Source organism: Poecile atricapillus, chromosome W (assembly GCF_030490865.1).
Source record: "Poecile atricapillus isolate bPoeAtr1 chromosome W, bPoeAtr1.hap1, whole genome shotgun sequence".
Lineage (NCBI taxonomy): Eukaryota > Metazoa > Chordata > Aves > Passeriformes > Paridae > Poecile > Poecile atricapillus.
In genome coordinates this window covers 13,730,522-13,744,973 of record NC_081288.1, presented here as the reverse complement: position 1 = coordinate 13,744,973, position 14,452 = coordinate 13,730,522, and the positions used below count along the sequence as shown (strand labels likewise).

At 36.6% G+C, this 14,452-nt stretch overlaps 1 protein-coding gene across 7 annotated transcripts in view; it reads left to right on the top strand.

Moving 5' to 3' along the window:
- LOC131592196 (ataxin-7-like protein 1) overlaps positions 1-14,452 on the top strand; it is a 113,867-nt gene that overhangs the window by 87,009 nt on the left and 12,406 nt on the right. For all 7 annotated transcript variants that reach the window (XM_058863540.1, XM_058863541.1, XM_058863538.1 and 4 more), the window contains 5 exons: positions 2,532-2,815; positions 7,525-7,607; positions 8,454-8,710; positions 10,854-11,046; positions 13,371-13,492. In XM_058863540.1, the coding sequence (XP_058719523.1) occupies positions 2,532-2,815; positions 7,525-7,607; positions 8,454-8,710; positions 10,854-11,046; positions 13,371-13,492 (939 nt within the window). The remainder of the gene's footprint in view (positions 1-2,531; positions 2,816-7,524; positions 7,608-8,453; positions 8,711-10,853; positions 11,047-13,370; positions 13,493-14,452) is intronic.

Sequence of the window (14,452 nt, the reverse complement as noted above, 5' to 3'; positions counted from 1 at the left end):
TGTTTGCTTTGGTAGTAACTTTTATTGCCTTTTAGGTAGATACTGCTATTCTTACTAGAGTTTCTTTTCTAAAAAAAAGTAAATTTATCTTTACTGAATACAGACCTTTTTCCTCACTTTATATGTTTGTTGCATATTGTTTTTCTAATTGCCCCTTTCAACAGCTGTCTTTAAAAAAATATAAACAAGCTTATTGTTCAAAAACTCCTTTTGAAATACAGTAAATAATTCTAAAAACCTGGGTTTTCTTTTTCTAACGGACTTTTGATATAAATCTTCAATTTTTTACTCAAAAAACTATGTTTGGGAAAAGAATTCTTTCTTATCATCAAATATAAATATAAACATTTGTAATTTATTTGCTTTTTAAGACTTTAGTAGTTGACTCCAGTCACTGTTGCTGTGCACCTTCCAGTTTGCCATTTGGCTATAAATTCATCTTTAAGTGTTATGCTAATACTAGAGATCCTCACTCTTGAATGCAGTAAAAGAGAGAGAAATTATCATCTGTAGCTTCTGAAATCATAAATAGGTTATTGTAGAGTACCTATAGAATCCTATAGAATGTGTATGTCCACAAATGCTGGAGTATTTTTCTTTTTTCTTCTTTACTACAATGAAATGCATAATGAAGGTTGACTTGTTATCTGTAACAAAATGAAGGAAAAATATTCCCTCCCTGGGCATTTTTCATTGTCACAGTAATACATCTGTATGTGCCCTAGGATCTGAGATTCTAAACACTGCAAAACAAAGAAACCCTGGTAATTTTTATTAACAGTATTTCACTACTAGACCAGATAATACACTTGATTCTCAGTGAATATCAGTATTCTGAATTAAGATAGTTCTTTAAAACTGGGCATGCAGATTTGCTCTTATGTTTTTATATGGTTTATGTATAGTAGAACTACTTAATGTAAAATTATCCTATTTTCAGAAAATGTAAATGCCATCTGTTTAAAGATAAAAAATAATTCCTATGCTGAGATGTTACAATTTTTGCCTCCCATTTAACTTAATAAATTCAGAGCAGTTTAAAAAAGGAGAGGATCAAATCCTCCCTTTCATAGCTACATGTTTGCATTTGTTGAAATACTTAATGCAGTTCTGATTTTGTAAGGTATGTTTTTTGCTTAATTACTGGCCAGTGCTCTACACTTTACTGCAGTTGCATCTGTATTCTGACTAACTGCTTTATAGTACCACAGGAGATAGAATTTTTATATAATTTTATTCCAGCTCCAGAAGATGTCTTGGTCTAAATCTTCTTCACAGTTATGTATACCTATTGTTTACATCAATGTTTGTACATTTCCCTGTGTTAAAATACCCTTAGAATAAGGTCTTCAGCAGCTACAGAGAAACAGAAGTTTGTAGGAGCCCAGGAAAGCCAAGACTTGAGTTATTTTGGACCCTGCTTCAGTGTTTCCAAAGTGTGTCCCATGGAGAATGCCATCTCAAAGTCATCTTTTTCTAATTGTGAAAACTTCACACCTGTTACACTTTCCTTCTGTAGAAAGGTGCAGCAAAGTTGCCATTTCTCAGACACAAAAGACTGAAATTATGTGTGATTTGTGAATGGGGGGATGTCCCTAACCATACATGCATTATGTTATATTTTTTTTATTTGGGTTTGTTTCAGTAGGGAGGGGTATATAATTTATATATTAACTGGTAGTCATGAGATACCCAGTTTTGGAGTTGTTGAGTAGATAAAAAGCTGTCACTGGATATTTCCTCATGAAGATAGAACCCAGAAATGTTAAAATACTGTTGCAGCTGAAAATCATTTGTCTCAATCTTTTTTGCTGCCAAATTAAGAAGGTAACATTTGTTAGTGTCACAAATATGCAGTGGTGGTAGTTAAGTTAGAGTAAGTTAGTTACTGCAAACTTTACTCTGAAAAGGGACAGCTAAGTTAATAATTATATTAAGAATTTTTAAGTCCCTAAGATTTTATTAAAATACATTGTAGTAATGCTCAAGTCATCAAGGATTTTAATACTTTTAAAGGGACAGCTGTTAAGATTTCTATGCTTAAAATCTCTTTTCTCCTTGTTTCCAGAACTTGTATGTCATTCAGACACATCTGAGCAAATGAATTATTTTTGTGTTTGTTTAAAAATATTAATATTATTAGCAAACTGCTTCGTTATCATGGTGAGTTTAGTACAGCATACACATATCTGGTACGTGCTTGTGTTAAAGGCATGAGACTGTATTTGTAAGGGGTATGTTTTGCTTAGTACCAAATACTGATTTTACTTATAAATAGTAGGGGATTGAATCTTAAAAAAAATTACAAAGGTTCATTTTCATAATTCTCTACAGGCTTAACAGATGCCTGGCTTTGTAAATACTTGATTGAACAAAAATAGTCAATACTGGTACCAAGTATTTCATTTTAGTCTGGTCTTGAGATACTGTGTCACTTGCATTGAAATTTTTGTATCTGTGGAAAGGGATTAAGTAACCCTAAATCTGTGGTGCAGAAAATACCACATGAATATTTTCCTTTGATCTTGCAGCGTTCCTGTTCCAGTAGTCAGTCTAGAGAAAATTCCTAACCTAGTGAAGGCAGATGGTGCCAATGTTAAAATGAATTCTGCAACCACTACCACCATCACCTCCTCCTCAGCTTCTTCATCCACCATACCTGCTCCAACTTTGGTTAAATCTGGTTTGACATCCAAGTCAGTGCCACCATCACCAGAAAAGATTATGAACGGCAAAGGAATTGTAGCTCCATCAATAGACAAGAAACACCAAAATGGCACTAAAAGCAGTAACAAGCCTTACAAAAGACTTTCAGGTAAGTGATGTTGTAGTTCACCTTTTGTGGTAGTCTGTTGTTCTTTGTTAATGATTCTATAGCTCATAATGCAGCTAATAAAATGTTGGGTTTGGTTTGCTTTTTTTTCTGTAAGATGCCGGGTTGCATGTATGAAAATGAAAACTTTCACACTCTAAGCATTTGTACAGTCTTTTCAAAGTACACATTCTGTTTAGCTTGAAATTACTGGTCAACAGGCCAAATACAAATTTTTAAGGAAGTAAATTCATTAAAACAGAAAGACAGAAGACTTCTTCAAGCCATTATGGAATTTGAGTCTGTTTACAACAAAGGAAAATGTGCCTTGGTTGGGTGACTTTACTTAAATCATGATCAAGTTGAACAGGTTTAAGACATTGGTTTACCCTCCAAGTCATGATTTTTTAAAGACTCCTTTTTTTATTTGTTTTAGATATGAGAAAATTCTTAAAGAGATATGGGAAATGCTGGGGAAGTGTTGAAAGTCATAATTTCCCTTCACTCCTCTCCCCATGCAATTCATATATGAGTGGCAATGTTTCTAGCGTGAGGATCTTGATCTTTTTCAGGAAGACAGGACAGTGGAGTTGAGAAAATGACATTAAATGGGAAACAGCCTGGATGGCCTTCGGCAGGGTAATTTTGAGGATGTAGGTCCTGTCCAAACCTGCCACCAAAGCACAGAACACCACATTGTGGGTGGGCAGAGGCTCTGTTAGAAAGGTTGCCATCCACGTGGAGTTCCCTAGAGGTGACCCATGCCAGCTGCTGGGCAGTGAGGAGAGAATTTGCCCCTGAAGGCAGAAACCAGATTTTTGCTATGAATGAAAGGAAACAAAGTGTTTTGAGGGTTTTTATTTTATGGGTTTTTTTTAAAGCAAAAGTAACTGACTCAAGTTTATGGCTGAAGAAGCTGTGCAAGGTCTATTCATCAGCTCGCAGTACTTTGTGACTCGGGCAGGAACTTCTTGTGTGTACTGAAAGGCTAATTTTGCTAATGGCAGCATGATCCGCATTAGATCGTCACTTTGGCACAAAGTTAGTTCACATGATTTCTAAATGTGCACTAGTTATGAACCAGTATAAGTTGTACTAGATAAATGCTTTCATTTCCAGTTCATGAGTGTGTCCTATTTTTTGCCTGAATATCAGGTTTATTTTTTTAGTTTTCTCAGATTTGGCAGTTTGCCTATGGTACTGCTACCTTGGCTGGATTTCAGACCAGTGTGAGGTGTTTGCTAGGGCTGTGTTGGGCATGGAACAATGCCATTGCCTGAAAAGATTCAGTACACTGATTGCTTTCTTAACTAGTTAAAGGTGGCATATAAGAAAACAGAACTGTTGTTCATTTATAGCTTTCACAACATGAAAAAAATGTTACAAGAGAGTAGTTTAAGATTAGGCTTTAACCCTTACATTTCACTTTTTAAAATCCAATGTATTATTCTAATAAAAACTCTCTATATTTTACAGTTAATTTAGAATATTGCTTCTTTTTAACCTATTGTTTCCTGTAATGGTTTAGATGCTAAATTTAGCTAATTTAGTTAACCAATTCAGAATTCCTCCTTGAGCAGTTGAAACTGCTAGTGGTTTTCCTCATGTCACCACTTAACACTGCAGGGCTGAGAGTGATACTTGTACATTTTTGTGCAAGTACTTGCAGAAATGTGTTCATAAAGGAGAATCAGTTCTGTAGCTTCCTACAGCTTGCTGGCTTTTTCTGTGGAGGTGGCACTGTTCTTTCTCTAGGCTCTGACTTTCAGTGTCTCTAGGCTATGGTGGAAATTTCTGCAAAGGACTGATTGAGCACCTGGATAGGCTGGTGTTTACCTTTTTATGGCTAACAAAAACACAGAACTGAGACTTTTTACAGCTTCTCTGTCATGGTCAGATTTGTGATCTGTTCAGTCTTACTTCCATTGCCTTGAGAATTGATGCAACAATGCAATAATTTAGGGATTATAAGCAAATTGTAGACGTCCTGAGAGCACTGGAGATGAATTGCCTGTAGATTGTGTGTCACTATGATGTATTCCTCTCCATTATTATACAGGACAGTGCAAAGGCTGAGAAAAAGATCTTGGAAGGTCAAAGAGATATTTAAGATATCCCATAATTTCATGCATTTCATATGAAAAGGATGAAACTTCAGCTAAGGGATTTAGATTTCCCTCGGTCCACTGCCCTAGAGCTGGACAGATGTTAATTTTTGAAGCTCCCTAATAAGTTTGGCCAGTTTGCATCTGTTTCCTTCCCTTTTTAACAACCTCTACTGTCTCTCACACCATTTCCCTGATTGTGATTGAAGTTTGGTTTTTTTCTTTGCTGAGACCTGATGGTTGTGTGATGAATCAACCTGCCCTCTTTTCAGGAGCACTGTCCTTGTTGAGAGAGAGGAAACAGCTTGTGGAACCACAAAAGACAGTCTGTAGCTGCCCAGCAGAAGTGGATCAGTGTTTCCTAGTAGCAACTGCAAAAAACATTTTTTTTTCCCCCTAAATCTTCCTCAGTTCTTGTTCTCTTTGGGATGCTGTTAAAGAATGCAGATGCCCAGCTTACGCCAAGTAAAACTGTTCTGTTGCAAACAGAAGTTTATGACAGTTCCGTTTTGGCCCTTGTTCTTCTCTTGGTGAGGTTATAACAAGTGCTCTTCACTTTATCCACTGAACATGAAGAAGTAGAATCCATTCCAGAAAAACAGCTTTCCCAAACTGTGCCTGTGCACAGGGGTCTGGGGCTTGCCACACTCCACATTTCCTAACACAATACTCAGAAGCTGCATTTTAGATGATAAGAAGGTGGTAAGTTTTTTGTAGTGTGTTGCCCAAACCAGGCATGTCTGTAGCTGGCAATTAGATGGTCATGATTTCTCTGGAGCAGTCATAAATGCTTCAGCCAGGAGAAGTGGTTTCCTGTTTGTCCAGTATTTTCTGTTTCTCAGGGAAACCATGATATTTTGTTGTTTGGTCAATGGCAGAGGCTTCCACTCTTTCCTCCTGTAGCTCCTTATATTGATTTTATCTGTATATCTTTTCCTAATAACTGGCTTTGCTATAATCAATCCTACAAGTGTTAGTCAGTTGGGCCATTTGTTGACTAGTACCAATCTGGAGCACTTTTGAAATTTGAAGTGTTTCCTTGTTGATCCAAAACAGTCCTTGCTTGGTGACTTTCAGAACACATTCCATAGCCTTATAATTGTCTTCAGGACTTTTCATTTGAAGGCTTATTTATTAGCCCATATTTTCTCTTTAGTTTTTTCAATTTGCATTGAAGGTTTAAGGTGGGTCATTCAGGAAACTGTAATAGGAACATCTTACACTCAAACTGCAGGAGTAACTTACTCCTTTAGTTCATAAACATGTGTTTTCATCTATTAAGTAGAAAAAAATAGTTATTATATTGAGTCATACACAGTTACTTTTGTGTTTCTGTTGTGTTGTAAATACCAAAGAAACTACAACTACCTACAACATATTTCAGTCCCTTTGTAGGTTTCACAAAAAAAACCAACCCTGTACCAGCTGCTTTTTCCAAGCTCACTTTTTTGTATGGCTCTGCTAATAGGTTAATAATATAACCATTTAATGTTTGGATAAGCATTTTTAAGTCTAGATAGCAGGATACATAAAACTGCTAGAAACTGTGATATCTGAAGGCTAGTTGCTGTCTAACATTAAGCTACTTGTCCTTACTTTTCTTATTCCAGCTGTTGTACTTGCTGTGATGCTGTCATAACATTGTAACACAGCTGTGAATCACTGTCTTCTTAGCTCCCATTTGTTTGTTTATAAAGAATTTTTAAATCCTCTGATTAAAAGTTGTTTTTGAGTACAGGATATTTAATATATCTGAATGTAGCACCACTGTATAGTTAAAATAGGATTTGGCAAATAGTTTATATTCCCCTACCAAACAAAAGCAAACCAGTCTGCCAATTGCACCATAATTTGTCAAGGTGTATGAAGGTAATGGTAGAGGGTTTTGATGGCATAAACTAACAAGTGTAGATCCATAGTTTTGTTACAGCTCGTAGTGCAAACTGTAAAATTGTATTAACATAACCTAAAGGAGGTGATGCTATCTATGGTATAGAAATACTAAAATATTAATGAAATTAAATATGCAGGTACAGCATATTAAATATTAATGCCCTTTTAATGTTAATCATGAGTAGAACTCAAGTAAAAGCCTTTTTCATAATCTCCGCAAACTTTAAATTCCATCCCTCCCTTCACATCGGGAAGTAAAAACTAACATACATGGTATTTTTATAAAGATGTAGGGGACAGATTTAGATAAATTTTATTTTTAAAAATGCCACCAGTTGTTTAAAGCACTTGTGATGCTATTTGTGTCTTAGCCCATCTCTGGAGCCAGAGCTGCAAATGCTCTGAGGCAGCCAGAGTTAGGGAGGGAACTGATGTCACAGGGATTTGGTTTGGTCCTTTGTTTGGGCCACTCTACTGTAAGCAGACTTATTTCCATGAAGTCTTTGGCTGAAATCCTGCTCTAAATGGTTTTAAACATGCAAGGACCAAAAGATGCACAGCTATAAGTGTGATGCACATAGCACTGTTATGGGATCAGTGGTTCAGGCTGAGCCTGATTAAATTAATTTCTAACAGGAAAATTTATAAGCTACTCTAGTTAAAACTTCTGTAATAATCTATTTTTTTCTCATTTCCCATTCTCCCATCAAACAGAAAGAGAATTTGACCCAAATAAGCACTGTGGAGTACTGGATCCTGAAACAAAGAAACCTTGCACAAGATCGCTCACCTGCAAGGTATTTTTCTTAGAAGATAAAATATCAGATGCTTTGTTATAGTTTAAATCCTACCACAGTAGTTTGAGAGGTCATACCTGCTCCTGTCTTACAGACAATGGGTATGGTATTCAGGCGCTGTCTTCAGGTAATTCTTTTGTGTAATTCTATTTCTTTGAATCAGAGCATCTGCATTATTCCGCTGATATTTCTAAAAAGATTTTTTTCTTGTCATTTTATTATGCAAAAAGCATTAATGTTTCATGTAGAAACCCAAGTGTTATTTTAAATGCTTCTTTTTTGGTTCATGTGTGCAACAACGTTGAAGTATAGTAATTTTTTAGTTAAAAAATTACCATATTTGTGTATAATAAATTACTTGGAGGCTGCCCTTGTGATAGTAATAAATCCTGTGTCAAAAAGTAGCTGCAATGTGAGATGTTTCTAATGAACATTTGTATGTGTATGTGCTGCCTGTCAGTAGAGATGATCAGCTAAATTTGCTTTAAAATGTATTCATGTTTTTCAATCCAATGAAATCAGTTTTCATTGTAAGTTAAAAGCTATAATCATTTTCTTAATATCTTAAAATTACTGGAATTCTATTTTCCATCTTGGAAAAGGTAAGTCAATAGTCTCTATTAAATAAAAATCATTGCAAAAAGTAATTTTAGCCTTGATGTTGGCATTTAAGAATGACTTTATAAATTATCAAAGATAATGTGGATTAGGAGCTTTATTTCCATAACTGTGGCTAAAGTTGTTTGAAGTAGATTTTATCTTTTAGAGTAGTGGTGTATCAGAAGTATAGAGGACTCATAAACAATGTCATGCACACACAAATGCTTTTTAACCACCTATTTTTAGACTCATTCACTTAATCATCGACGAGCAGTTCCAGGCCGTAAAAAACAGTTTGACATCCTTCTAGCTGAACACAAAGCTCGATCCAGGGAAAAAGAAGTCGCAAAAGACAAAGAGCATCCACCATCTGCAAGGGAAAGCTATCAGAGCCAGCCCACACCAGCACAAGACTCTCTGTCAGGATCCTCAGTGAACTCTGGGCAAGAATCTAAAGTAACATCTCCTGCAAAATCTAGACCACCAAATTCTGTACTTCCAAGGTAAGCACTTCTGCAGTGTGGAGTGTTGCGTTCTGAAGGTGCTGTAAGAAATTTCTTAGACTTTCATATAACTCATTTTATAAGCTTTTAATACTTTTTTAGGCTATTGCACAATAAAACGTATTAATACAAGAATTTCTGCTAGCTTATGTTAATTGAACTCTGTCCATGGTAGCCTGTGATCTAATTGGAAATGAGGAAAGGAATAGTGTCCACCTTTGGCTCAGAATCTCAGACTAACTGCATTTTTTTCCTAAAATGATCAGTAATAATTAATAAAGATTCTATTCAAATCATTTGGTCACACCTGGGAATTGAGAAAAGTCTGTTTACATCAATCAGTGTAGGTATTAGTGGTAAAATTCTGCACATTTATATAAAATTTTTCTCCAGAAATACTTCGCGAATTGCATCAATGGAATTGTAAAAAAGGGTGTAATTTAGTGTTGATTTAAAACTATTGATATGAAACCATCCATAGCATGTCTTCCCTTATTTTGAAGATTTTTCTTAGAAAGGACAAAAACAGTCTTCAGAAAGACAATGAAAACTTCTGAAGGCATCCTTTTGCAAAAAACAGAGTAAGGTATTTGATCTACTGAATTCTAATTATCCTCTGGAAAACTTCACATATATTTTGTTTATTTGTGGGTTTTTTTGGTACTCATTTTGGCTGGTGTGCATAGAGCTAAATCAATTGGTTTTGTTCATATTTATATTTTTTCATCATTCATTTCTTTGCAGAAACCTTAGTCAGGATTGGGTGTTCATTTTGGGACTTTCCTACTATGATAGTCCTTATTTGAAAGAGATACTTCTTGTATTTACTATCTTGGGTCTTACAGAGACAGCTGTTTCCAATGTTTTCTGTGTGGCCACCAAGCCTGAATGAAGTTTCATTCCTGTGGCGGCAGAGGTGGACCTTGCTGGGTTTTAGTGAAAAAGACAATGAGAGAATACCCACAGATGAGCGGTGCTTCTCTGCTTAATTCTTGGAAAAGCAGTGACCTTACACTATCCTTCCATAGAGAGGAGCACAGACAGACAGGTAGAAATGGGGCTTAGTAGGTATTAACAATCAAAGTAGCAAAACTGGAGTGCAATTCCACGAGAGTCAGCTGCAGAAATTGCAGAGGTAGTAGTCGAGGAGGAGGATTTTAGCAGTCAGACATTGTTTGTACAGTCTGCATTTCTGTTTCAGCTGCAGCGCCTCTTGGGCTGTCCTGCCTGGTTTCAGAGCAGCCATGGAAGCCTTGTGGCCTCTCTGTGGGGGCCAGCAAGCTGCAGCTCTGCTGCTGCCGGTGGCACAGCCCGCCAGGGCCACCGTGGGGGCTCAGCCGAGCGCTTGGGGGCTGCGGAGCGCTGGCACAGCCCAGGTGACAGCAGCTGCAGCTTGGGCTGTGCCAATCGGCGAGCAATCCCTACTCAGGTCAGGACAGGGCTCCTGTGTGCAGGCTCGGGGACTGCACTGTCCTGAGAGCATGAATTAATGAGACTGAAGGAGGATTTTGCCCAGTGTGGGCATCTCCTCCAGCCTCAGAGCTCTCCATACATACTTGGTTGTACTGTAATTGAGAACCTTTTCCACTCCCACTTCTAATCTAATCTGTTTTCAAACTAGTTTTGAAAGGCAAAGCACCATTATACCTTGTCATGCAAGGACATTCCTACTTTGTTTTATTGCATTTTAGACAAAGGTAAAAAATGCTGTGAGGAGTTCTCCCAGTTACTTCACTCACTAATCTACCTGTAGAGGGGGTCAGCTAAACACTCCTATATTTAGTACACTAATTTAAGTAGGATTTTTATAAATGGACCTTTAGGATTAATAATGTAGCAGAGATTTTATATACCTGTGCTTTAAGCGTTCCATGTCTCTCTTAAGATCTGAAATCCAGCTTCATGACAAATTTAAAATTTCAAATTTCAAATTTGGTGATAGACAGGTGTTTCTGTTAACATTAACTTGATGACAACCCCACAATATATTTCTGACAAGACCAAATGTCAGCTATTCGGTGTCTTTTACTCTCCTTGTTTACATTGATAATTTCTGGCATCATTTGCTTTGATGCTTGATGCCAGCAGGTAGGTTTCTAGAGCCTTTGAATGCTGATGATTTAAATATATGTTCTCCTTCTAGACCTTCATCTGCAAATAGCATAAACAGCAACAGTTCTTCAAACCACAGTGGGTATGTACCAGAGCTGCCACTGCCTTCCATGGGAGGAGATATCACAAGCAGATTGTCCAGTGATGAAGGAGAAGTGGATGGAGCTGAAGAATCTGAGAAATTAGACTGTCATTTTTCTGGACACCATCCCAGACCTCTTGGGGTATGTGTCAGTCTGGCATGCCTTGCCATTGTTCTTGCATAATTAGGGAGGGGAGAACAAATAAGTAATTTAGTAAGAAGGTAAGGAATGAAGAAGTCACATTCTGAAAACTGTTCTAAAGAGAAAAAATACTTTTGATAGAAAAGGGTAAGGATGGGATAAGGTAGAGACCACTGGTCAGTACACATGATACATTGACGTAGGACAAGATAGGCAGCAGAAAATCAGAAGTTCTATTTTTAGATTGTCCTCTCAGTAGACCTCAAATTGGATGTAGCTCTGCTAAACGGAGGAAAGTTGCATTGCTTTAAATGTGACATGAGCAGATTTTCTCTTGGTTGTTGCAGTTCTTAGAAAACTGTACCTTGCAGTTGGTGGCAGAAGGCTAGTACAGTGCTCCATTCATTTCTGTAGTCTGCTTTAAAGCAGTAATTAAATGTCTTTTATGTGAGTGTATGTGGACTTTGAAACTATTGCTTCATTCACCTCAAAATGAAAAGACTCTGGTGGTGGCTCAAGTATGTGTTTGAGCAGCTGGTTTTGTCTTTCTCTTGTGTTAGTGAGAAATTCATTGTAAGTAGTAAAAGGTGCTTTGTGGTATTATCTCTGCAGTGTGAATTTGTTTACACTGTTCAAACCAAGAAGCAGTGGAAGAACTCTTGAAGTTCTTAGGAGTTGGTTCTCATAAAAATTGAGTCAAAGAATACACTTACATGTTTTCCATATAATATGCAGAATAAACACTGTGATAACTGGTAGCATTGTTTGTATTCCCTAGAGCAAATGAGAACTTGTTACTGTCAGACACCAGGAAAAAGTATGACCCAAACATTAAATGACTGTCAGATGAAATCCTGTATTTGGTTCTTACAGAGAAAATGAGAATTACTGTAGTCCACACAATAGTATGATATGCAGAAACCTCCTGTTTCCTTGGTACTATGGCATGCTACTTTGGTTTTGCTGACTGCTTCTCTATGAATTAAAAACTAAAGGTTCACTGCATGGGTGCCTACACAATTCAAAAAATAATCTAAGTGCAGCCAGTTCTTGTACATGCCTCAGCAGTGAGGCATGGCTGTCAATAGCCATTTTGGTTTAGGATCCTAGTTCTGTTTCAAGGCAAACCCACTGACTCATCTGTTCTCTGAAATCGTAACATCTCTCAACTGAAGCAGTTACTGGTAGTGAAACCAGTTCTTAGTCCATATCAGTGTGAAGTCAGAAAAGATAGTGTCAATCACATCTAGTTTATGTTAATTGCTGAATTTCATATTCAAGTAGACTCTTTTCCTTACAACATCCTTCTCCTGGCCAGGTGGTAAAAACTGATCAGGGGGAAGGTCAGTAGCTGCTTAAATTTCCTCTTGGTGGTACTTGGTGTTAGTGGTAGCTTGCTGGGAGGTAAGACTAGTTTGTCAGCTTAGGTGGTGATTTTAATTAACCTGTTTAACCTTGTCATGAAACAGAGTTAAAATGAACAGTTGCAGTGACCACTTGCTGTCCATTAAGCTAATGAGTGCTTTGAATGGATGCTCTCCTACTGCATCAGTGCTTCTGCTGTCAGCCATAATTGGTGTGACTGTGTCCCTTGTATGATGGAGAGTTGTCTTGTTTTTGAGGATGATTTGTAACAGAGTTCTCTCCTACAAATACATTGCAGCAGTTCTCTGCATCATGTAGATCATTAAGACTGAGCTGAACCAAGAGCAGATTCCTGATTGTAACATTTCAGTGTAGTAGGACTTTTCAAGAGGTTCTCCAGAGGAGGTGGTGCAGGTACTCCTGAACTGCAGAATTTTCAAAATACTACTCCTCCAGTAGATTTTCATGCACTGTCAAGACTGTAGCCGATGTTCTGTTGTAGCACAGATGCCATGGATGATAATTTACATTTTTACTGAAATGTCAGGGATTTGTTTATTAAGTAGATACTAAAGATGTTCCCATTGTACTTTTTTTCCACTTCAGTTATATTTTTATTGCTGTCATGCAATTATGAGATTTAAGACACACAGAACAGTGTAACTTGTCTTTCTGAAGCAGTAAGAATTTTTTCTTTGAAAGTACCTCAACAGGTACATTCTTTCTCTGGCACTGATTCGTTAATGAAGTATGAAATATACTTTACACTAAGCTAAAATATGCACATATTTCATAATTCTTAAAAAAACTATTTATGCTGTAGATAATGAAAACCACATTTTAAAAGAAGTTTTATATGCATGATACAAATTACAATGGTGTTCCTTGATCTACCAATAAATATTTCATCATGTAGAAATAATTTTTTATAAGCAACATTGAAATACTTTTTCTTTCAGTTCTGTTCATACGGCAGTCGCTTAATGGGAAGAGGGTACTATGTCTTTGACAGAAGATGGGACCATTTTCGATTCGCACTGAACTCCATGGTAGAAAAACACTTGAACTCACAGATGTGGAAGTAAGTGGAATTTTTACACTTCTTTTTTTTTTTTTTTTTTCTTGGTGGGTAATTTACTTTTTTAATTCTTTAAAATTTCTAAATTAAACACTCCATGGGCCATTTACTCCATTTGTAAAATTACATCTGTATTAAGGTATAGCAGTAACATGTGTACAAATATTTTCTGTTAAGGAATATACAGCCCAACGGAACAATATCCTAGTCCAATGTAAATTTCTGCCAGATCTAGGACTCTTTCTAGTCCCTAAGAATCCTGATTTTGCTTAGAATTTTATGCCTTTATCATGTACCTGTATCACCCATTCAGGCTTTGCTGTTCAAGACTCATGAGTTGTACGATAAGAAACTTGGTGCACATCCGTCTGTGCATAAGATGGAATATGATAGGTTTTTAATCCATAGTGCCCTTACTGCCTTTGAGATCTTAAAAGTTTGATTATTACTCACTGTTGAAGCACCTCTCTATCACATATGCAGCTTCCAAGCATTATAGGCTTTGACTACACAGATCCATTGAAATAGACTGCACTTCTAAAATAGATATTAATTCTTTTTTTAAAAAAAAGTAATTAATAGTTCATGGCATCTACAGATAGATAGATTTTTTGGGGATATTCTGCTACAGAATATGCATTCTTTCAACGTAATGATGCTGAAGTGCAGTGTTTCATGTCACTGTTTATTATCAGGACTGTGTTACATTCATTGGATAACAGCCATTAGATAAACAAGGTTTGATTTTCATTTAAATATATATATTTTTTAAGCACTAAAGCTTGGCTTGTCTGACTAACCTGGTAACTTAATGATAATGGTGACATTGTGCTAGGAGATAGAGTTTAGAAATGGTTGGTTCTGCCATAAAAGGGCCAGTTTCATTTCTGTTCAGAGACTGATCATGCTCAATCTACTTTGTAAATTTGTAAACTAGTGTCTGTCACCTTCCACAAATAAAAA